At 43.2% G+C, this 22,754-nt stretch overlaps 1 protein-coding gene across 3 annotated transcripts; it reads left to right on the top strand.

Annotated features, from left to right (window-relative positions):
• Positions 1-736: 736 nt before the first annotated feature.
• Positions 737-21,337, top strand: LOC311509280 (uncharacterized protein). 3 transcript variants are annotated; one of them, XM_084574413.1, is made up of 58 exons: positions 737-1,042; positions 4,917-5,129; positions 6,802-7,017; positions 8,039-8,251; positions 8,862-9,080; positions 9,451-9,675; positions 9,847-9,863; positions 9,951-9,983; positions 10,076-10,108; positions 10,310-10,363; positions 10,447-10,539; positions 10,615-10,689; positions 10,785-10,829; positions 10,950-11,003; positions 11,096-11,149; positions 11,244-11,297; positions 11,457-11,510; positions 11,601-11,654; positions 12,616-12,660; positions 12,748-12,801; positions 12,893-12,937; positions 13,036-13,089; positions 13,284-13,382; positions 13,465-13,509; positions 13,606-13,704; positions 13,817-13,870; positions 13,978-14,085; positions 14,201-14,254; positions 14,339-14,437; positions 14,630-14,683; positions 14,775-14,873; positions 15,073-15,126; positions 15,212-15,265; positions 15,353-15,406; positions 15,548-15,601; positions 15,706-15,750; positions 15,855-15,953; positions 16,078-16,185; positions 16,306-16,359; positions 16,450-16,503; positions 16,723-16,776; positions 16,878-16,931; positions 17,047-17,154; positions 17,316-17,369; positions 17,459-17,512; positions 17,605-17,766; positions 17,854-17,961; positions 18,080-18,187; positions 18,308-18,361; positions 18,449-18,556; positions 18,656-18,709; positions 18,820-18,927; positions 19,035-19,088; positions 19,170-19,277; positions 19,472-19,829; positions 19,924-20,114; positions 20,237-20,479; positions 20,558-21,337. In XM_084574413.1, the coding sequence occupies exons 1-58, from the start codon at positions 949-951 to the stop codon at positions 20,702-20,704; spliced, it is 5,412 nt and encodes a 1,803-aa protein (XP_084430539.1). In that variant the 5' UTR covers positions 737-948; the 3' UTR covers positions 20,705-21,337. The 3 variants fall into 3 exon arrangements, with proteins under 3 accessions (XP_084430539.1, XP_084430540.1, XP_084430541.1); XM_084574414.1 differs by lacking the exons at positions 4,917-5,129; positions 6,802-7,017 and having other exon boundaries at positions 739-1,042; XM_084574415.1 differs by lacking the exons at positions 4,917-5,129; positions 6,802-7,017; positions 8,039-8,251 and having other exon boundaries at positions 739-1,042.
• The last annotated feature ends 1,417 nt before the right edge of the window (positions 21,338-22,754 follow it).

Raw genomic sequence — 22,754 nt, 5'->3', positions numbered from 1 at the left:
TCAAAACAAGCTATGGATGTGCAGAAGCTGAACTGTCCTCCCAGCTGCTTCCGTTTTTTTGTCCCCAGCGACTCCTTAATGAGAAATCAGCCTGTTCCTCAAGCACCTGAAACACTTCCTGTCTTGTTCGGGAAAGGGAAACAAGCGAAATGCAAATCAACTCAATTCAAGCTGAAAGCTGAAGAAGACGATGCTGAGTGAGAAACTAAAGAAGGCAAGACACGTGTGTCAGGGGGTTTTTGTTGTCAACGTCCAGGGGCATCACCTCGGGGACTGACGGCTCGCTTGACAAACCAACTTGGCGGAGCTTCGCCCTGGAAAACACATCAGATGGATGTAACATGCACGCTGTAAAGCACAGATATAAGACAGTCTGAAACAGGAAGGATGAAAAAACAACGACACAGCAGATTATTCCTGACACACAAACTAGCCAGTAAACTGCACTAAAATAAAAGACAGTTAGTCGGGATTATGCATATTTTAAGGATGGAGGGTTAACTCTGATGCAGAGATTATTCTCAAACATGAAAGGTGATCCAATGCACACATCACTGATTTGCTCTGAGAGACGACACAGATTTAAAACATCTTCCCTCGTCATGTCTTTTGCACGGACAAATCCTGCAGCCTCTAATTAGCGGCACGATTCAAGACAACTGCAGCAGCCTAAGGAGGAGGCTGGGTTTGAAATGAAGCAAGAAGAAATGATGATGAGAGAGGAGACGAAAGAGAGAGAGAGAGAGTAGGAGGGAGCTGCTGTCTGGGGGGGAGTTTGAAGAGGGAGCTTGTTTCAGTTTGCAGTGATCGCTCATCCAGGAGCCTGTCGCACTCAGGGATATTTGGACTTTTTCTTTTTCCTCCGGGCTGGATGCTGTAGTCCGGGGTCGGGCTCTCTCTGACTTCCTCGTCCGTCCGTGAGGAACGCTGCATGTCTGGCATCCAGACATGGGCCCCTCGTTACGCTCTAGGATTACTGTCTGCCTGGTCATCACCTTGGCTCAGGTGATCGCCGTGACCCGCCAAGAAGACGCCAAGAAAGGTGAGCGACGGCCGCCCAAATATGACTTCTCCCTGATGTATGCTGCCTCAGCTAATATATATATATTTATAAAACCTTCCAGAAATAAATCACTCTTGGCCTAATTCAATGTTTTCAGAAATTTAAATGTGTAATTGTTTGTTCTATACATGAATCCTTCGCCTGTGAAAGCATTTCCATTTGTTCTATACATGAATCCTTCGCCTGTGAAAGCATTTCCATATGTATTTTTGTCAAACTGACATTTGTTTCCCCTCATTAAATCAGGTTTATTCTTTTTCACATTTCAGGATGTGATTGCGTGTTGTCATGTTAAAATTAAACCGCCTCTTTTGTGTCCAACCAGACACCATTTTCCTGTTTGTAAAATTCTTAAAAGTCACTACGAGTGCGTTGTCAGATGACGTCTGAAACCGAAACTTTTCAGGAATTAATCGCAAATCTGCTGTTCACAAACGTCCCAGTGGATGCGATCCTGCAACGGGTCAAAAATACTTCAACCCCCCCTCCTTTGCTTCAGGCTGCAGTGCACACTAAAGAGTGTGCAGGGCTGGCCGGGCTATTTCAGTGCGAGGTTGAGGCTGAATGAAGGGGTTCTGGGTGCCATGGCTATAATGATGTGGCCTTGTGGATGGGATGGACAAAAGCAGGCCACTAATTTTGGTCAGACTTCGGGCCAGAGGCAGACAAGACACACCCAGAGTGAGACGATGCTGGATATGAAATACGCCTCGCTCTCTTTTTATCCAAAAGAAGCCCTCCCCCCGCGAAGGGAAAGAAAAACAGCTCATGATGATATCCACCTGAGTAGATGTTCAGAGGTTGTGTGGCAGCTATTTTTAGCTCTGAATCTCATATTTATCTGTAACAACACTGTGCAGACACAGTTCCTCTCTGACGGGACTGACAGATGTGTCCGATATGCCAAAACTGAGGCTATGGGATGAATCTAGCAACAACAAGGTGGAAAATAAAAAGAAAGTGGAAGTTATAACTTTTGTTTTTGTGCGTTGAGATGCATTCAAGATGAAAGTTAAACAGCTTGGAATATGAGGGGCCTTGTGATCAGTCCGACTGCTAATATGGAAGGTATCTAGCTTAGCTCGGTTTAAAGAGAAAATGGGTAAACACCTAGTTTGGCTCTTTACAAGTTTTTTTTTAACTGCTTCCCACTGTTTCCAGTCAGCGTGCTAAGCTCAGCTAACTGGCTGGTAACTAAAATATACAGACGAAAGATCATTCGACCACCTAAAGTCTCGCTAAGTTAAAATTGAGTCATGCAATCCCTTCTAACTGTTTCCAGGCCAAGTTGCTAAGCTAAGCTAACAGGCAACTGGCTACAGCTTCACATTAAGTACACAGAAGAATAAGTGTTATCAATTTTCTCATCTAATGCTCAACAAGAGCATTTGTCTTTGTGCTAAGCTAAGCTAAGCTAACAGGCTAGTACCTAAAGTATACAGATGAAAGAGTGGAATTGGACGTCTAATCCATTTGACCACCTAAATCAATGCCTTCCTGCTGTTTCCAGGCTGCGTTGCTAAGCTAAGCTAACAGGCAGCTGGCTACAGCTTCATATTAAATACACAGAAGAATAAGTGGTATCAATTTTCTCATCTAATGCTCAGCAAGAGCATTTGTCTCTGTGCTAAGCTAAGCTAACAGGATGGTACCTAAAGTATAAAGATGAAAGAGAAGAATGGAACTTCTAATCCATTTGACCACCTAAAGTCTAGTCTAGATGCCCGCTAAGTTTAAATTGAGTCATGCAATCCCTTCCCATTGTTTCCAGGTTGCTAAGCTAAGCTAGGCTATGCTAACAGGCAGCTGGCTACAGCTCCATATTAAGTACACAGAAAAGTGGTATCAATTTTCTCATCTAATGCTCAACAAGAAAACAAAGCCTCATGTTTGTCTTTGTGCTAAGCTAAGCTATCTAAGCTAACAGGCTGCTAGCTGTTTAGCTTGAATCCTTGAATTCAAGCATTTTTAGGAGCTTAAAATGAAAAAATATCTAAAAATACATTATAAAGATTGTTAAATTTGAACATTTACTTTTTTTTCTCATCACTGCTCAGATATAATCACGTTTAAAGTCTAAAATCCTGGATGTGTGTAGGCTAAAACGTCAAAGAAAAACACATTTAATGTCACATTTGCAATTATTATTTTTTTTATATATAAAACTAAAGGTTTCTATGCAGCAGCCTTCAAGGGTGAAGCAGGTTCCCTGGCAGGAGGTTTCTTGTCCGGGTGTGGCACCCCAGCGCTCTCCCAAATAAAGTCAAACCACAAGTCCTACCCAAGCTCAACATATAATACAGCCGCTGTGGTTTCCCTTGAAATAACTGCTGCTTTTGAAAGCCAGCCTCTCTGGTGGGGAGAGGCTCCACCACATAATTGGTGCTTAGGATGTCACTAAACGGCCCGGATTAAAATGCTCACAAAGCCCGTAGCAGGTGGCCATGTCTCCTCATTTTTATTTCGGTGATAGTTTTGGGATGAATTTTGCAGGATTTTAACCCAGCGTGAACTGTTTTCTGAACCTGCAAAAAAAATTCACAAAAGGAATATTTTCTTGACAGAAACACGCAGCAGAATGAGCCTTTCTCTTTCTAACTGATAAAATCCCGCAGGCTAGTTTAGCTAGTTTATAGCTCTCCAGTAAACAGCTTGCTGATGGATGGTTGCGTGCTGATAGCAAAACTATAGGCCTCATCTCGTTTTACCTTTAATGTCGAGCAGTGATTGAGCAGAGACATTGCTGTTTGCAGAGATGAGTGCATACCTGCACCCAGACACATTTACGGAAGCCTTCACAGCCAGGAGTTGTTCAACCACAGTCTAGTCGCTAATTGAGGAGCCCTGCAGCTTAGCGGCAATTTGGAGGAGGGCGCTCAGTTTCACATAATTTGAAGCATCACAAGTATGCAGAAGATTTGTAGCACCAATACTACAAATCCCATAATGCATCTCATTAAAGGCCACGTTTTTAAGATACCTCTGGCACACCTCAGACTCTGTGGAGTTCCCCCTTGAATTTACGAGGTTTTAATGGTTATTCTAGAGACTTTATTGGACCTCAGTGTACTTTATGTTCTTTTTTGTGTGTCATGAGCTTCTTCTATTTATAGATACGTCACAGATGATGGAATGACAGTTTTATTTTTACTTGAAGACTGCGTCTACATATAGTTTCGACGTTGTTATATTTGAGATTTCATGCAACTTTATACATCACTTTCCTGCACATTTTATCATCATTGCCTCTTTTACACGCTGTAAAACTGCATTAATCATTGATTGGTGTAAGAGTTTAAGCAAGAATACGAAACATTTGCTGGTTCCCGCTTTGCAAATGTGCAGATTTTGCTGCTTTTCTTTGTCGTAAGAGCAAAAAGTCCTGTTCCTGCAGTTCCCTCTCCGGCGGCTTTAAAACAAAATTTGCTGTTAATTGTGAAACCAGTGCGGTCTTCCCAGTTCCCAGCTAGGGGACTTGATCTTCACACTTCAGGTTCAGACACCACCGTCAGCTACGTTCCCATATTTTCAGGAAAAGGGAAGGAGTGCTAGAAGGAAGTCCAGTAGCTTAATGGAGAAGAAACTGCTCTTCAAAAGGTTTAGATTTGATCCATTTGATCCGTCTGATTGCAGAGCGAATGCATTTATTCATACATGAAGAGCAGCTGGTGCAACCTACTGGTCAAATATGGGAAATACAGTTTTACTTCCTTTTCCTTTTAAAAAACTCATCTGCTAACACTTCACTGCACATTTATTGTTTCATGACTATAATTGGGGTAAATATCTACACCGGCCTCAGTCTCTCCCAGTACGCTGACGTAGACGCTGATTGCTGCTCTGCTTGACTCAGACAGCTGTTCACAAAATGGGAAGGTCTACTCCAACAATCAGATCTGGAGCCCAGAGCTGTGTCGGGTCTGTGTGTGTGACTCGGGGGCTGTAGTGTGTGAGGACGAGGTGTGTGAGGAGCTCAGTGGCTGCCGGGTGACTGTGGTCCCAGAGGGCGAGTGTTGCCCCGTGTGCTCCACCGCAGCACCGACCCTCAGAACAGACACTGAAGCAGGTAAATGAAAAAAAAAAATACACTGCCGCTGTACCTTCATTAATGGGGAATATTCAGCGCCTTCAGCTCCCTTTCAGCTGCTACCATTATGGGGGGTTCACTTCAAAAATGTCCTGGTAGAAACCTCAAAGACAATCAGATGTTTGCTTAAATTTATGCTGCACATCTGGATCCACGTAGCATTCATTTAAATGTCATTGTCAAATGAAGCTTACTATCATATAATTGTTAGTTTATGTCATCTCACCGGGTTTTACGTCGAGTTTTAGACGAAATAAATGTGAGGCCGGTGTTAAAAAGCAGTCAGAGAGGTCCATCTGTCTCCGGCTGACATGTGGTTGGAGCTAAACGCGCCACTTTTAGCTTCCACAACGTTCACATCTGGATGGAAACCACTGAAGACATTTCAAATCTAAACCGGGGATGCTCTGGATTAGTTTGCAGTGGATTTTAATTAAAAATGCAAGGCCGTGCTTCTATTCGTCTTTTTAATGCCCCTCCACTTTTTGCCACGTGTGCCGCATAAATAAACGTAGACCTCTGTTGCAAAATCAGCGTTTTCCAAGGCATTGACAAGGAATATCACAACATAAAACACACAACTAAAAGCAAAGGGTCCTAACAAAAAAATATAAGATGAAACACATTATAAATTTCAATAAAATAGTAAAGTGAAAAACTTAAAGGGGAACTACTGTTTTTTACAACCTGGACCTTATTTCTGGCATAAAATAAGGTTGTTTACTCACCCATATAACTTTTGTGTAATTAGTATTTCTTCGGGAGATAATAATTTGCTACTGCTATGGTTCGTCCACAACCTCAGAGTCGGAAAAATATTCAGAGATGACATCATCCAGGTCAGAAGACATCATCCAGATGATAATAACAGGTAACTCCAGACTCAACGGGGAATAGCACTAGCGTATCATAACAAAATATTGGTGAAATGAACAAGTTTTGCGGCAGATAATGCGTTAATTAGAGGCTGCACTTCGGTGCCCCATTCATTCCCACTATATGGATATACGTGGATCTAAATATCTCTCGTAAGAATGCGAATTACACCAAAGTTATAGGGGTGAGTAAACAACCGCATTTTATGCCAGAAATAAGGTGCAGGTTGTAAAAAACAGTAGTTCTTCTTTAACTGAGCTAAGCGAAAAAACACTCAAAGATAAGACACTAGTACAGTAAAGGCAAGGCTAACGCTTGGAAAACTTCTGTAAAAGTTAAAGTGACACACTGAAATTACAAACGTGAAAGTGATTTATGCAGAGCTAATCTCAGGGCTATTGTTTCTTGTTGTATCTGAGCCATTATTACATGTTATATACTATTATACCAGCAGTCCTTAGTTTTGTAAAATGTTTATCTTAAACAATCCATTTTTAGACTTCTTGGCTTTAAACAGGAAACGCAGGGTTTGCTGAAGAGACAAGCTTTGTTTATAGGTTTTCATAGTTTAGTCTCTCACTTACTTTGCGCAGTAAAGCTTGGATTAACTTTACTGAAGCACAAAATATCACTTCTCAGTTAAAAATAGCTCATCTGCTAGGTTTAAAGTCCCAGGCAGGACTTTTTAAAAAAAAAAAGAAAACCCCATAATGGTGCACGCACTGAAAGGGAATCGCCCACGATACTCATGTGGTTGCTGTTCTGTCTCATGAAGATGCCTGCACAGAAAACGGCACAACCTACTCCAACAATCAGATATGGAGCCCAGAGCCGTGTCGAGTCTGTATATGTGATATGGGGACGGTGGTTTGTGAGGACGTGGTGTGTGAGGAGCTAGGGGACTGCGAGACAACCGAGGCCCCCGAGGGCGAGTGTTGCCCCGTGTGCTCAGCAGCCGCACCACATCCTCCTAGCGTGGACAATGAAACGGGTAATAAACATTTTGATTGTTTTGGAAGAGCAGATTTAAATGTTGGGCTGCCTGTTCCATAAATATCCACGTTCAGTCTGTTTAGTTAGATTTAAGTTTATGTTACTGAATCTATGAAGCAAATCTGAAGACTTTCCACCATCAGACTCTAACATATCTCCCTCTGAATGTCCACTTTGTCCACTTGTTGTCACCGATGCGTCTCCTTATAAACTGTGAGGCTGTCGTAAAAAGAATGGTTTGTCCCGTGTGAAATGTGATGGAGAATGAGACATACCTCTAATGTCCAAACACCTGTAGAGTTTGCATTTTTATTAGCATAAAAAACTTCCATTGTGTCATTTAATTCAAGTGAAATTGACATTTAGGCTAATAGTAGGCTAACAGTAGGCTAATAATCACTTCCTGTTAGACTTAAAGGAGATATAACCAGTCTTATATTTAGCAGACATATTAATCTTCTTCATCATCTTACTTTAGCATGTTAGCATGCTAACATATGATTAGTATTAGCAGCTAGCCAAAGTACAGCTGAGGCTGATGGGAAGTCTGTTAGCTTTGCACCAATTACGAACGGACAAATTAACATTTAATTAAGTACGAGCAAATGTGGAAGCAACTTGCACATGTGGAGGAGGTTCGGGTGGATGGATGGGTCAACAAACTCTCATTTCAGACTGCTTATTTTAACCATCTGTGTATTATTGTCACACATTAAACAACAGTGAAATATATTTGTGCTACGTGACACTTCTATACGTCATATTGGGGGATTTAAACATGACTTTCTGTACCAAATTCTATGCCAGTCCCTATAAAACCACAAAGAGCATATAGCAAAGTTTACCGTTGCTTTAAATGGTCTGTAATCATGGCTTTTTCAGTCTTGAGAGGCCTTTTTTTTTTTTGTGGTACAGTTGCCAAGGGCAAGGCTGGAAACCAATAAACTGCTGAAGCCATAATGATGTCTTTCACTGACCGTATCAGCCACTGATGTCAGCTGCTGTTCTTTTTCACGAAGATTCCTGTACGGAGGACGGCAAAGTCTACTCCAACAATCAGATATGGAAACCAGAGCCGTGTCAAGTCTGTATATGTGACATGGGGACGGTGGTTTGTGAGGACACGGTGTGTGAGGATGTAGGTGACTGCCAGACCCTAGAGATCCCAGAGGGCGAGTGCTGCCCCGTGTGCTCGGCTGAAACACAGCGGCCTCACACTCACGCTAAAACTGGTAAACTGGAATGTAACCTGCACATTTGTTCTAGTTTCTTGGCGGTTATGCTCTTTGTCGCCTCCCGCAGCCTGAAACCCTCCTCTTCAGGCTCCGCCCTGTGTGCACACCACTGTGAAATGTTGTATATTTGAATGTTTCCCTTTGACTGCGTGCAAAAGGAATACATTTACTTTTTGCCAGATAAGCTCACTTCTCAAACGTGTGCGTAACTCCGGTGGCAGCTTCGTGGGAAATGAATGAGTGAAGCCACAACCAGTTTTACCGCCACACAAAGTTGAGAAAGTAACTTATTTACCAAATAAGGTGTATTCCTCTGGGAAATCACTTCCTCCTTTATATATATGTGCACTTGTAATGATGTGTTTTTCCTTCTTTGATTTTGTTTTAAGCACAAACGGAGGCTAAATGTTGCACCATGAGAATGAGGCATGATCATGGGATTAAAGCATGTTAGAGTAAGTCGTTAAAGCACCAGTATGTGTGCAGATTGGTACTTTGTATACTCTGTAAGATGGTTGGTTTGTGTTGCATTTGTGTGTTTCAAGAGAGTAGTAGTCGCAAAAATGAATGAAAACCGAATTTCTCCCATGTTTCTGTTTGGCTGAAGACACCTGCACGGAGAATGGAAAAGTCTACGCCGACAACGACATGTGGAGCCCGGAGCCGTGCCGGGTGTGTGTGTGCGATAAGGGGACCACAGTGTGTGAGGATGTGGTGTGTGAGGACCTCAGGGACTGCAAGAAAACGGTGACCCCGGATGGCGAGTGTTGCCCAGTGTGTTTGACTGCGCATTCAGCGTTAACTCCCGGTGCAGACCCAGAAACAGGTAAAAAGCTTGGGTTTGTTATTAAATAATATGGCCAGATAAACCTACTGGGGGTTGTCGGGTAAAAAAAAATACATCAAATTAATAACTGATTGCTACAGTTTTCATGAAGATGAAGATTGTAAAAAAGATTGTAGGTTGTAAATTTTAATGTGGAGGTCTTTAGGGATTGACTTGCTTTGGAGCCCCTATTGGCCATTAGTGGAACTGCAGTTTGTTTAATTTTTCAGCTGGACATAATCTAATTGAGCAAGTGGTTTTAAGTTGTTTATAAGTTCTGCAGTGGTCCAAAAAAAGGAGAATACAGTCATTACATTGGATTTAAAGCTTAAATATCAACATTATTTGTAATTATTGTCCTGTGTTGCAGTTCCAGATGAGAAGAAAGGGGAGAAATGCACAGTCGACGATGAGGTCTATCATCACAACGACATCTGGAAACCCGAACCTTGTCGAGTGTGCGTCTGCGACAACGGCGTCGTCATCTGCGATGAGATTCAGTGTGACATCCTGTCGAACTGTCAGAAAGTGGTTACCCCCGAGGGAGAGTGCTGCCCCGTGTGCGACAGCCTTGCCAGCGCCGGCAGGGTGATAGGTGAGATGAATTTACCTGTTTGACAAGTAATTTACTCTATTTAGTCAGTTATCTTTGTTTTACTGTAATTGTCTAATGTTTTAAGACTCATAATACTGCATACTCAGCTGAGAGAGAAGGATTTGCAAGAAGTGATTAAATTAACTTTCCTTCTTGTTTGTTTTTCTCAAGAATTTATTGGCTTCAAGGTATGTATTTAATTCCGACATGAATTCATTTGAATCATTACTTTACAAAAACAGTTACTTAATAATGTTGATGTTCTTCTTTTAAAGGGAGAGAAAGGTGAACCAGGTGACATCCCATATGTGAGTAATTGCGTCAAGCGTAGTCTTATGTGATGTATTTTTTATTTTTTTATGTAGCAGCCAGTAAATAAAGTTTTCTTTGTGTTCTTCAGGTGGTGGGACTCCCTGGACCTTCAGGACCATCGGTGGGTTTTTATTTTAGTGTCTGCTGTGACAAATGATATCTACTGTAGATTTTACATGTGAAAAGCTTATTAAAGACTTGATGCTGACAGTGGAGTAGAAGAAAATGGGGCAGCAACACTTTCAAAAATGTTGTTTTGTATAAAATAACAGAGTGAGTCAAATTCATGTCTTGATGGTTTATAATTGGACTTTCGGTTTAGGGTCCTCCAGGAGCTCAGGGACACACTGGACCAAGAGGGTTTAAAGGCAGGCGGGTAAGTCTGAATCAACGCTGAATCATTCCTCGGTGTAAAACATGTTTTCTCTGATTAGTTGTGTTTCTCTACGCAAACCACAGGGATTCCCAGGGCCTCCCGGATTCGATGGGGAGCCTGGTATACCAGGAAATCCAGGAGCACCAGGACCCCCTGGCCATCCTTCCCACCCTGGGGTGAGCTGTTGTCCAAGTCTTTTCAGTGGTTTGTTAAAATGACATTGATTTTTTTATCAATCTCTTCCTATAAAGGGCAACCTGGTGTCACAAATGGCTACAGGTTTCAGTGAGAAGTCAGGGCCATCTGGGATGTTAACAGGAACAAGAGTGAGTATGGCAAAGCTGTACAGGAAACCAATAGTAAACTCTATATTTTAAAAATACAAAGTCAAGGAATTTACACTTTAATTATGCCATTTCAGGGTGAACCTGGGGCACGAGGTCTTCCAGGATCACCTGGACCACAAGTAAGTTTTGGCCTTGAGTTAAAGATTAATCACTACATTTATTTAAAGATATTTTGTCATTAAGGATTTGATTTACGAGAAAATTTAGTGTCTAAAACTGTTACCTACTGCATTGTTCAGGGTCCACCTGGTGGTCAGGGAATTCCCGGAGAGGCTGGAGATACAGGACCAATGGTACGGTAATTTCTGCATGTGATGCAAACGTTAAACTTGATCCTAGACCTGAGATGTTGCAGAGGGAAATTTCAATGATGGTTGTGCTTCAGGGGGAGCCGGGTCATCGAGGACCAGATGGACCACCAGGAAAACCTGGACTTGATGTAAGTCAAACACATTTTCTTGAAAATATACTCCATGCTACTACCTACTTTATCAGAGTCACTGAGAATATTATTTTTTACTTTTTCTTCTTAGGGAGGATCTGGACCTGCAGGTGCAACAGGAGAACCAGGATTTCCAGGCTCACCGGTAACCCATCGTCCCCTAGAGTTCATACAGAATTTAATTATTAATCACAACAATTTAAACTTATTATAATCCATAGATATTTACGTATTTATGGGCCTGCAGGAAATACATGTATGGAAAACACAATGTGCACTGGTGTGATTATTTGTTTAACTGCAGGGTGTAAGAGGATTCCCAGGACTTCCAGGTCTTCCAGGACTGAAAGGCAACAAAGTAAGTCCTGAAGTTTAACAATTATTTTTCATAATGTAGAAAAATAAATCAAAGATCTCCTTGCAAATTTAATTTAAATCTTCCCAACAGGGAACTGCTGGGCTTGCTGGGCCAAAAGGCGAGTCTGGATCTGTTGGAAGCAAGGTATGAATTTGTCACCTGATCTTGTGTCTCTTTGGTACTTGCACCCTTAAAGGTGCAGTAGGCAGGATTGCGAAGATCCAGGACTTAGCCAAAAAATTTGAACATCGACAACTTCTCAGTCCCTCCCCACTTTCCGCTAAAGCCCAAAACGGTGTCCCAAGCCCCTCCCCCCACAAGGGAGAGCTGTGCACGATAAGGCGCGTGTATATCGGCCCTGGAATACTGTGCATGAGCAGAGAACCGAGAGAGAGCGAGTAAACAAACTAGCATGGAACACACCGACGTAACAACAACAAAATAGTTTTTATAATACCCTTCGTTATTGCTAAATAATTTTAGGTCAAAATATTTAGCAATAGTCAACTTTAGGACAAAACCAAGGTTAGGATGTTTCTGAAAATAGCCTACATCGGTGATGTTTGCTATCAATAACAGTTAGAAGCATTCATTGTGGCGTTCTATTCCACAGTTTAGATTTATCAATTTGCTATGTGGTAGATATATGACCGCTACCTGTTGATGTGGTTAGACGTTTGAGAGTGAAGCTGAGGCACAGGCCTCAGACGAGGATTACGTCCCGGCTCCTTCTACACGACCACGGCGAGGTCGAGGTGGTGGAGGGAGGGGAGGGCGCTATGAAATGCGTGTCCATGAGCAGTGATTGACACTCTGTTAGATACACCCCTGGACGTGATTGGTGCATCTGGATGTGGAGCGGTGGATGTCTTGCAAATCGCGCTACAGGCTCTAGGTGGGGCCAGAGGAGCCGAATTTTTTTTTTAAATGACCTGCTTCATGCAATTATTCTTGAACATAGGGTCAGTTTCAGCAAATAAAAGTGTTAGCATGTAGCATTTGGGATGCTAAGAACCTCTATAAAATGATCTTTGTCTACTGTCTACCACCAGTTTTTGTCTGCTGAACTCATTTCAGACCTACAGTACATTGTTGTGTTTTACAGGGTGCATCTGGTACTCCTGGTGGCATGGGTGCTCCCGGACCAGTGGTAGGTGAAAAATAAAAAGACCCTCAGAGTATTTGATGCAGAGTCAGGTGTCAGTCACACAGATACTAAATGTCTTGTTTATTTCAGGGGCCAGCTGGTTTGCAAGGAGAAAGAGGCAGAATTGGAGCAACTGGTCCTGTGGTATGAAAAAAGCACCACCAGCAACTGGATATGGACAAACAATGTAAAATGTTACAGGATTAAGACATTTTCTGTGTTGTTGCTGTTTTAGGGTAAACGTGGTGCATCTGGCCATGTTGGTAAACCAGGTCCTCTGGTAAGAAATGAATCATTGTCTACTGCACAAATGCACTTATGAATCCGAACTTGGAAATTATTTCTCTGAATATTAAACAAACGTTCTTATAACTTCAGGGTCCAATAGGAATCAACGGTATGCCAGGATTTCCCGGTGCACCAGGAATGAAGGTGAGCTTAATTTAATTTGCTCTAACATGTGTCCACATGGCTTTGACTTGTATTTAAACTGAATTATAAGGAACCGTCTTAATCTTTGTGATCAGTTCTGACCCTGAGGTTTGAGTAATAGGAGTTGATCAAACCAATTTTCTCACCAAGTCCAAAATCCTTAAAATTTTCCATAAACACGTCCACCATTGCAGGGCGAAGCAGGACCGACAGGAGTCAGAGGAACACCAGGACAGCAGGGATCCAGGGGTGAGGCTGGACGCGTAGGACCACCTGGACCCATGGGACAGCAGGTGTCAAACTATTTCATCATTCTGTCAATTAAAATACAGAAGTGAGTACATTCTGTATTAAATCTTATCTTTTTCCTGACAGGGTGCCTCAGGAACTGATGGATCACCTGGTGCCCGTGGCCAATCGGTAAGCAATCATTTTAAAGACTGAACCAACTCCCGTCAAACCTTGTCGGTTTGATGCATTTTATTAACCATGTGTGCTGCACCTTCTCCTGCTCAGGGTCTAGCAGGAGTCCAAGGCCCAGCAGGGCTGCTCGGCCCACCTGGTCCCCCCGGCCCCCAAGGAACTACAGGAACACCAGGACCTAAAGGCCTACTGGTACAAGCTCTCATTTAATTTACTTTCAACTTTCCCCCTAGCTTGATTATTTTCATTCCTCTGCTTTTAAATATATATTTGAAACTACAGGTTGTCTAATCTTCTTTTACAGGGTGATGTTGGATATCCTGGATTCAAAGGAGAAGCTGGTCTGAAGGGAGAAAGAGTAAGTCAACAACCATCAAAAATAAAACCCCTAAACATTCATCCTAATGCCATTTTGATGGGTTAACTGACAGACTGGCTCATTCATTGGTTATTGATTTATGTTAGGGGGACCACGGAGCTCAGGGTCCATTAGGCCCGATGGGAGATGAAGGAAAGCGTGGACCAAGAGGGGACGGTGGCTCCATTGGGCCTCTGGGACCTCCAGGAGAGACAGTGAGTCTACAAATTCACCGGCTTTTAAACGCACTGTGTGTTTTATGACTTCCTGTGTAAATTTAACTGATGCTCAAAACTTGAGTCAGACTGAAGTATCCTTCCTTTGTTCTAGGGGGCACCAGGAAACAGAGGTTTCCCTGGTGCAGACGGTTTACCAGGACAAAAGGTGAGTAATTATGAATGCTGCAGACCTTCATCATCGTCGCCTATGTTTGTTGTAGTGTTCAATATTTGATATTTGTCTGAACAGGGTGCCCAGGGCGAAAGAGGACTGCCAGGGTCGAACGGTGCCAAAGGTTTAGGTGGAGATCCAGGACGCAATGGAGAGCCAGGTTTAACAGGAGCTCGGGTAAATCACATGTTGATCAATTTTTGCAGCACTTTTATATAATAATACCTTCTACATAGACGTCAGCAGTAAAACAATGTAAGAGCTGACCTTGAGTGGTATTTTAGTGATGCTGGTTTCAGTCTAGAGATGGAAAATCTTCCAATATTACTGAATAACTTTTATAAAGTGTTTTTTTGTGTTGTTTCACAGGGTCTCACTGGACTTATTGGCGCCCAGGGACCAGAGGGAAACCCAGGACCAGTGGTGCGCCACTTTTTCCCGCAACTAGAGAACAAAATGTATTTGTGCTATTTGTTTCATGGTGGCTTGGATGTAATTTTTGTTCTTTTTCCAGGGCTCAGGAGGAGAGGATGGCAAACAAGGGCCAGCTGGTTCTACTGGAGGTAGAGGTGCAGCTGGACCAATGGGTCTGCCGGGACCAAAGGGCTTCGCGGTCAGTTTGAGATTATTTGTTCGAGATTTTGTTTTAACTGACTTTAAGAAGTAGAAATGCACACTTTGCTTTCGCTGAAAGTTTCTGCTAAGTAACACATGCAAATAAAAGCATGAATAAATGCAAAAAAGCTACAGAAAGACAATAATATACAAGCTACATAGTAACACATACTGTTCGGGTTTCTGTTGTCTTTTAGGGGGATGCTGGGAAAATTGGAGAGGCAGGTAGTCCTGGACCTCCAGGTCAAAGGGTAAATTTATTTTATTATTAATTCAATATAATTCATGCTTCTTTGAAGTACAAATATATTGATAAATACTTCAACTGTCCTGCAGGGAGTAAATGGAAAAGACGGAGAGGAAGGCGCTGCCGGTCCAGCTGGTCCAGCTGTAAGCACCTATCTCTGTTGAGGAAATGTTAATATCCATTAATTAATTTTTATATAATGTCAATTATTTCTAATTGCTTTTCTCTAGGGTCCTGCAGGGAAAAGAGGCGAGCAGGGACCCCAGGGAGTAAGCGGTTTCCAGGTATGCTGCATGTCTGTGTTTTTAATTTATTAAACCTTTACTCAACCAGATCTTTATCTCTTTATCTCTGTCATAATCTGGCTAAGAAACATACCTGATTAAAATATCCAAGCATTTAAAAGGTGAGTTGGTGTTTTCTAGGGTTTGCCTGGACAACCAGGCCCACCTGGAGAGTCAGGAAAACCAGGTGACGAGGTAAGACAAGGAAACACAGACAAAGTAGTTCACTTAGACGATATTAGTATTAATTATGTGTCATCAATATACCAATATACTCCCTTCTTTAATGTTTTATGCAGGGTCTTGCTGGAGAAGTTGGTGCTGCTGGAGCTTTAGGTCCAAGAGTGAGTCCTGCATCATTTACAGTGTTAAGAATATATATGCACATTGAGTTTTTTAGTGCAGTAAGTGGTCATTGCCTGATATCACCTATTGGTTTTCTTTGCAGGGAGAAAGAGGCCCTCCAGGAGAAAGAGGTGAAATCGGGCCTAATGGTCTGCAGGGACCAAAAGGTAGTCCAGGTGGACCAGGACCAGATGGGCCAAAGGTATTACACCTATAGAACTACTAACTCTGAAATCCTAAGAACCAAAACCAACCATACCAAAACAAATTCTACATAATGTTTTTTCACAATAAACCTCACTGTGTTACTTTTTTATGTATTTTAGGGTAACCCTGGTCCAACGGGTTCAGCTGGGGAGCCAGGAGGTCCAGGACTTCAGGGGATGCCAGGGGAGAGAGGCATACCAGGAACTTCAGGCCCAAAGGGAGATGCTGTAAGTTAACTTATACTATTAGATCATCTGCAAAGAAAATTATCTACAAGTTTAATCCATTGGTAGTTAACAAAATAAATATGGAAAATAGAGCCACTGAAAACTGATTTCTTTGAACAGGGCTCTGCTGGAGAGAAAGGACCTGAAGGCAAAGCAGGAGCAGATGGCGCAAGGGTGAGTCATTTGAATCTGATGGTCAGAAAACAAATGAATCTTTTGTCCAAAATAATGCTGCAATAAATATTTTGATTTTGTCTAATAAAGGGACTTCCTGGTTCAGTTGGCCCTGCTGGACCTAGTGGACCAAACGGAGAGAAGGTGAGTTAAAAAGCTCAATTTATAGTGTGTATATTAAACTGGAAATGTGTGAGACAAAACTTGACCGAACATTCATGATTTTTCATAGATATTTAAGATAAGACAAGAAAAGATAATTCTTTATTTATTCCACGTCTCTCAACATCTTTGTGGAAAACAACCTGACCAAACAATAACTGCTGCCATGTAACTTCAGACTTCTTTGTTTCTTATCTTCAGGGTGAAACTGGCCCACCAGGACCTGCAGGACGTCGAGGCTCAAGAGGAATTGCTGTCAGCACAACATCTTATTTTCCAACTGACGTGATATTTATCCCACTGTCCGTCCATCTCTTATTCATAAAGCGTGTATATGTGTGTGCTGATGTTTACAGGGTTCCACAGGTGAGCCCGGTTCAACTGGTCCTGTCGGCTTTCCTGGACCTTCTGTAAGTAGCCACTAAACAGAGCCGAGACATATTTAAAGAACTAATCAAAAGAACTTATATGTATTAGGTAAGCTTAATGAAAAAAGAGTAATTTCCTGTGGTGTTTCTTTCCCAGGGTCCTGATGGCCAACCTGGAGTCAAAGGTGAAACAGGTGAGCCAGGCCTGAAGGGAGAAACAGGAGCACCTGGACCTCAAGGGACGGCTGGGAAACCAGGAGCACAGGTACACATTTGAACATATGGAAACATCTGTACTGACATGATTGAACCCCTTTTTGGTCACTAGGGGGTTTTCTACATTTGTTTTGGTCCATGAGTAATGTTCAAGAGGAATTAGATTATTGAACATTTAAAGATATGTAAGGTTATCTCATTTGTTTCCAGGGACCTGTTGGTGTGAATGGACTGAAAGGTGGCAGAGGAACCAAAGGTCCAGCGGTGAGTGAGTCACCATAATTTGACCCAAACATATGCATGTTTTATTATAATTAAAGCACATATTATATGGTGTTTATTTCTTCCAACAGGGCTCTCCTGGTTTTCCTGGGTTGGCTGGAGGAGTTGGTCCAGTCGGCCCTCTTGTGAGTTACTTTTTTTTTTTTTTACTCTTTTCAGCGTTTTAGTCTCAAACCTGCAGTTGATTCATATCATCTTTTGTATTTGTGTGTTTCAGGGTGCTGTAGGGGCTGATGGGCCGATTGGTGCTCCAGGAAAGCGGGGTCCTGCTGGGATTCGAGGCGAGAACGGAGCTCCGGGACGTCAAGGTGAAAGTGGACCTCCGGGTCCTGCAGGAAGCCCAGGAGAGAAAGGAGACTCCGGAGAGGACGGACCGGCGGTGAGATGCAGAGTCCTTGCCGTTCGGATCCTCCAATAAATCTTGACATGTTTCAGCTGCTTACCTGCTTCTGTGTTTCTTTCTTAGGGTCCTGATGGACCTCCAGGACCTGCTGGTACTTCAGGGCAGCGTGGAATTGTCGGTCAGCCTGGGACCAGAGGAGAAAGAGGATTAATGGGACTTCCAGGTCCTGCTGTAAGTTTTCCTGCTGAAAATGTTTCCTGTTTATTGTCAGCCTTACAATGACAGCACACACCTCAGTAGCAAGGTTATTGCTAGAAGATTTAAGTGTTGAAGTTTATTTATTTCTTAGGGTCCACCAGGGAAACCTGGAGCTGCTGGAACTCCGGGCAGTAAAGGTCCACCTGGTGGGGTTGGTTTACCAGGAGCCACCGGGCCAAGAGGGGACGCTGGCCCTGAGGTTAGTCCCACCAGTTTCAGTTATGCTGTTGCTTTTAAGATGGTTAATGGAGGTGTGCACAGTTTCCCCTAATTCAGATCTTCCTGGATGAAGTTTCTCATGTCATTATTGTTTATTCAGGGTATTGCTGGAGCAGAGGGGTCTCCCGGTAAAGATGGCCTCGTAGGGGAGAGGGTAAGAAAAGATATGTGGTTGATAAGTGAGTGCTTGTGTTAAGTTATGACTTTCATGTGCACAAAAAACTGGCTTGTGTGTGTCTAGGGAGACAAAGGCAATCCCGGTCCAGAGGGCCTGGCTGGTGCTGCTGGGTCTCCTGGTACTGAAGGTCCAGTGGGAAATACCGGCAGTCCAGGAGAAAGAGGAGAAAACGTGAGAAATAGTTAAAATTTCACATTATATCTGCCAGTCACGTATCAGTACCTCTGTAACAACTGTGCGGTCATGTCTCTTCACTTGTTTTGAGTTTAGGGTGCCAAAGGTCCACCAGGACCACAAGGACCAGCTGGAGTACGGGGGAAAGTGGTAAGACCGTGTTTTCAACCAAACTCAAAAGCTGAACTATTTAAAATCTACTTTTAAACCATGATTGTTTTCCAACGATGTGTTAAACACTATTGTGGGTCTGTTCTTAGGGTCCTCAAGGACCACAGGGAGATAAAGGAGGAGCTGGAGAGCAAGGAGAGAGGGGCCAGAAAGGACACAGAGGTTTCACTGGACTCCATGGCCTGCCAGGAATAACAGTAAGAAAAAAAACCAACTCTTTCTTTGATCTAGTGTTTTAGGTACTTGTTACTTTAAGAAAACGTAATCATGGAGGGTATCTGAAGAGTGATTACTTCTATTCCAGGGCGCAACAGGAGATCAAGGAGCTACAGGGATTGTTGGACCAGCAGGGCAGAGGGTAAGAACATTAAAACTTCACGATAAAAAAAAAAAAAAGTATGTCAAAGTATAAACCTCTAACTATCTCGTGATCACATAGGGTCCTCCTGGAGTGTTGGGTCCTCCAGGAAAAGAAGGAAACATCGGCCAGCCTGGACCAATGGGTGCTCCTGGAAGCAGAGGGTCCAGTGGAGACATTGGAGCTCAGGTGACACAAGATTTCATTTGTCATGTTTCAAACACAGCCAATTATCCTGATAGTCACTAAACGGTAAAACAAAACACATTCAGTCTTTTCTAGAATGATTCAGTGTTTGGAACATTAAATCATCTCTGGATTATGTTAATGCTAATGAATCCTTTATTCAATCAAATAAAGCATGGTATTGTTTTCTCTGTCAGGGTCCACCTGGTGAACCCGGACCTCCAGGCCCTCCGGGCTCCCCAGGACCTCCCACCACGGCTGTGGACGACTTCTTTGCTAGCCTGGTCGATTATGATGAGAACGGCGGTGGTCCTGAAGTCCTGGAATTTCCTGAGGACGATCTAGCTGCTGATCCTCCTCCACCTCCAGAGTTCAACAGGGATGAAGCCCTTCCCAATAAGAACTCCGCCATCCTGCGTTCGGAAACCGGCGTCCACGCCACGCTGAAGACCCTCAGCGGTCACCTGCAACACCTCCGCAGTCCTGACGGCAGCAAGATGAACCCTGCGAAAACCTGCCAGGACATCAAGCAGTGCTATCCTCAGAAACAGTCTGGTCAGGATCCTCTTCCTCTTCTTTGTACTTTTTATTGATCATTCGTAATGTTTAGTTATTTTTCTCTGACGTCTTGGTTGTATGCTTGATACAGGTGACTACTGGATTGATCCAAACCAAGGAAGCACAAAAGATGCCATTAAAGTCTTCTGCAATATGGAAAGTGGTGAAACCTGCATCTCTGCCAACCCGGCCAATGTTCCCCGCAAAGCCTGGTGGACAAAATCTAGTCCCACTGTCAGCAAACCCATCTGGTTTGAAGCTGACATGAACAGTGGAACCAGAGTAAGAAACCTGCAACACACTGTTTGTTTTAGTAAAAGAATTACTATTTAGGTCCTGGAAATGTTTGATTTATTTCCAGCATGGCCCGAGGGTAATTATGTCACACTGACGTCTAATTACAGTTCCACTATGGGAATAAAGAGGAGCAGCCAAACGCAGTAGCAGTTCAGCTGAAGCTGCTGCAGCTTTTGTCCAAGGAGTCGCACCAGAACATCACCTACCACTGCAAGAACAGCGTGGCTTATAAAGACGAGAAGAACGCCAACCTGAAGAAAGCTCTGGTCCTCAAGGGCTCAAATGGCCAAGAAATCAGAGCACAAGGCAACAACCGGCTGCGGTACACCGTCATTGAGGACGGCTGCTCGGTAAGTCTTAAACAAAAGAGCTTTTGAGGAAGAATTGGAAGACGCTTCTACTGATTATTATTTTTCTTTTGCCCTCAGAAATCAAATGGAGACTGGGGCAAGACGGTGATTGAGTATAGGACTCAAACTGCGGCCAGGCTGCCCTTCGTGGACTTGGCCCCCATGGACATTGGAAAGGCTGAACAGGAATTCGGCCTGGACATCGGCCCTGTGTGCTTTTCATAAAACCCCCAAATGCAAGGTGGACACAGTTAGCTCTTTTTTTTTAGAGGGGTAACATCATCATCATAATAATATTATATGGACTTCTGTGAGCGTACACGTGGATGAAGGTTAGATGTTTGAGTGGTGCCATTCTTCACAACATGGCTGTATTTTCCATAAGCCATTGGAGCACGGTGTACGTACTGCAGGCGACAGCTGTGGTAGGATGCTGACGTAATTTATTCACCCTGTCAATAGAAAAGAAACAGACAGCCTTATCTAAAAACTGAGTGGCGTTTAGGTGTGTTGTAAGCTCGCATAACTAGAAAAAATAGCTGGGTAACAGTTTACATGAGAAGTGAAGGTTTAAGGTGAATAAACACTTATTCATTTTTAACTGGTTGGCTTTTTTTCCCAGTTAATGTGCATCTATCCGGAAGAATGGATGGAGCAAGAGTTGGCCTGACAATAACTGTAATTTATAACGGAATAAAAAACAAAAAGTCATGCTTGAACCTAAATTATTTTATTATTCTTTTTTAACAGGAAACCCTTAGTATCTCTTCTCTTTTAAATCTACAAATGTAAATGCAACACATGACTGTAAATTGTTTATTGTTGATTTTGGATGTGGAATAAATGTCTTTCTTTGGACTGTGGCTGTGCTCCTCTCACAAACTGAAGCCCGACGACAGCAGCTCTGAGGAGGAGTTTAAGATGAGCTCAGGCGGTGAAACTAAACCTTCCTGCCGCTAGAGGGAGGCAATGCTTTTGACTCAAGTGGAGACGGGGTGAAAAGGTTCCTCAAAGCCAGCATGAATGTCTAACGTCACCTGGAAAACGTGACTTTTCTATTCAACGTCCATGTAGGTGGGTGTGTGACTGAACAAAAATAATAAAAAAAAATAAAATACATAAAAGAGAGCCAGGGAGAGAGGGAAGGAGAAAGAAGGCGTCCTTACAGGAAGAAAGAGAGCCAAAGGTCAGGCAGCACATGTTTCTGGGGTCGACCTCTCCTCACCTCACCCGCTGAAAGACGTGACACTCTTGCCGTTTCCTGCCGCCCAGGCTCGCTGCACATCTGTCGAGGTGGTCATTTTTAGCCAGGGCGGCTATTTTCATTTGCAGCGTGGAAAATTTAACGCAAGTGGAGGAGAAGGAATCCTCACGCCTAATTTTTCCAGTAAAAGTTCTTCATATGAGACAAACACTGAGTTACCGTGAAAGCTGGTGTTGCGGTTAAATGGCAGAATTGCCTCGTAGAAAATGACGGAGTGTTACTCTCCCCAGTCACTTTAAAGGCCAGGCCTGTCACCTCATTCTAACGAGCCCAAAAGGTCAAAACATACATTTTATTTAGCTTTTTAACTTGCTTTGTCTTGTTTATCACTTTAGAACTATCTTTACAGAGAGTCTAGTAGCTCTGAATACTGTACTCTTCCTAAGCAGCCTAAGTAGCAAACATAAAACAAGACTGTTTAGCCACAGCACAGTGGTATGGTGGTTAGGAATCACCTCGAGAAGGTTCTGGGTTCAAGTCCATGGGCCTTTCTGTATGGAGTTTGCATGTTCTCCCTGTGTCTGCGTGGGTTCTCTCCAGGTACTCCAGCTTCCTCTCACCGTCCAAAGACATGCTGGTTAGGTTCATTGGTGGTTAGGTTCATTGGTGATTCTAAATGCTTAAATGCCGCATGTTGTAAGTAATTATTGTTTAGTTTACTTTGGCTTCATTTCCTGAGGAAACATTAAAGCTCAATCCTCCTCCCTTTCATCTTCTCCTTCTGCTTGCATGCTCAATTTAAGGCCTGACGTAGCCTGCGTCCAATTCTGAGAACTCCCGGGGCTTTTCCACTTAATGTGTTTGTGCCGGCTTCGCTTCAGCGAAAGCTGCTGGAGTCTGCGACCCTGTGATGACTTGGCAGCGACGCCCAGATCCTGACTGGGGTGTCTCTTGTTCGCCGAGGAGCCTTGATGAGATTTCCCAGCTACTCCCTTTCCTTCCTCTGCACCCTCCAACCCCACCTCACTGACGCCCCCCTCTAAAAACACTTAAAGAACACGGGGACAGGAT

Source organism: Chelon labrosus (assembly GCF_963514085.1).
Source record: "Chelon labrosus genome assembly, chromosome: 24".
NCBI classification, from domain to species: Eukaryota; Metazoa; Chordata; class Actinopteri; order Mugiliformes; family Mugilidae; genus Chelon; species Chelon labrosus.
The sequence above is the reverse complement of the archived record's forward strand: the minus strand, read 5'-3'. Positions and strand labels throughout refer to the sequence as shown.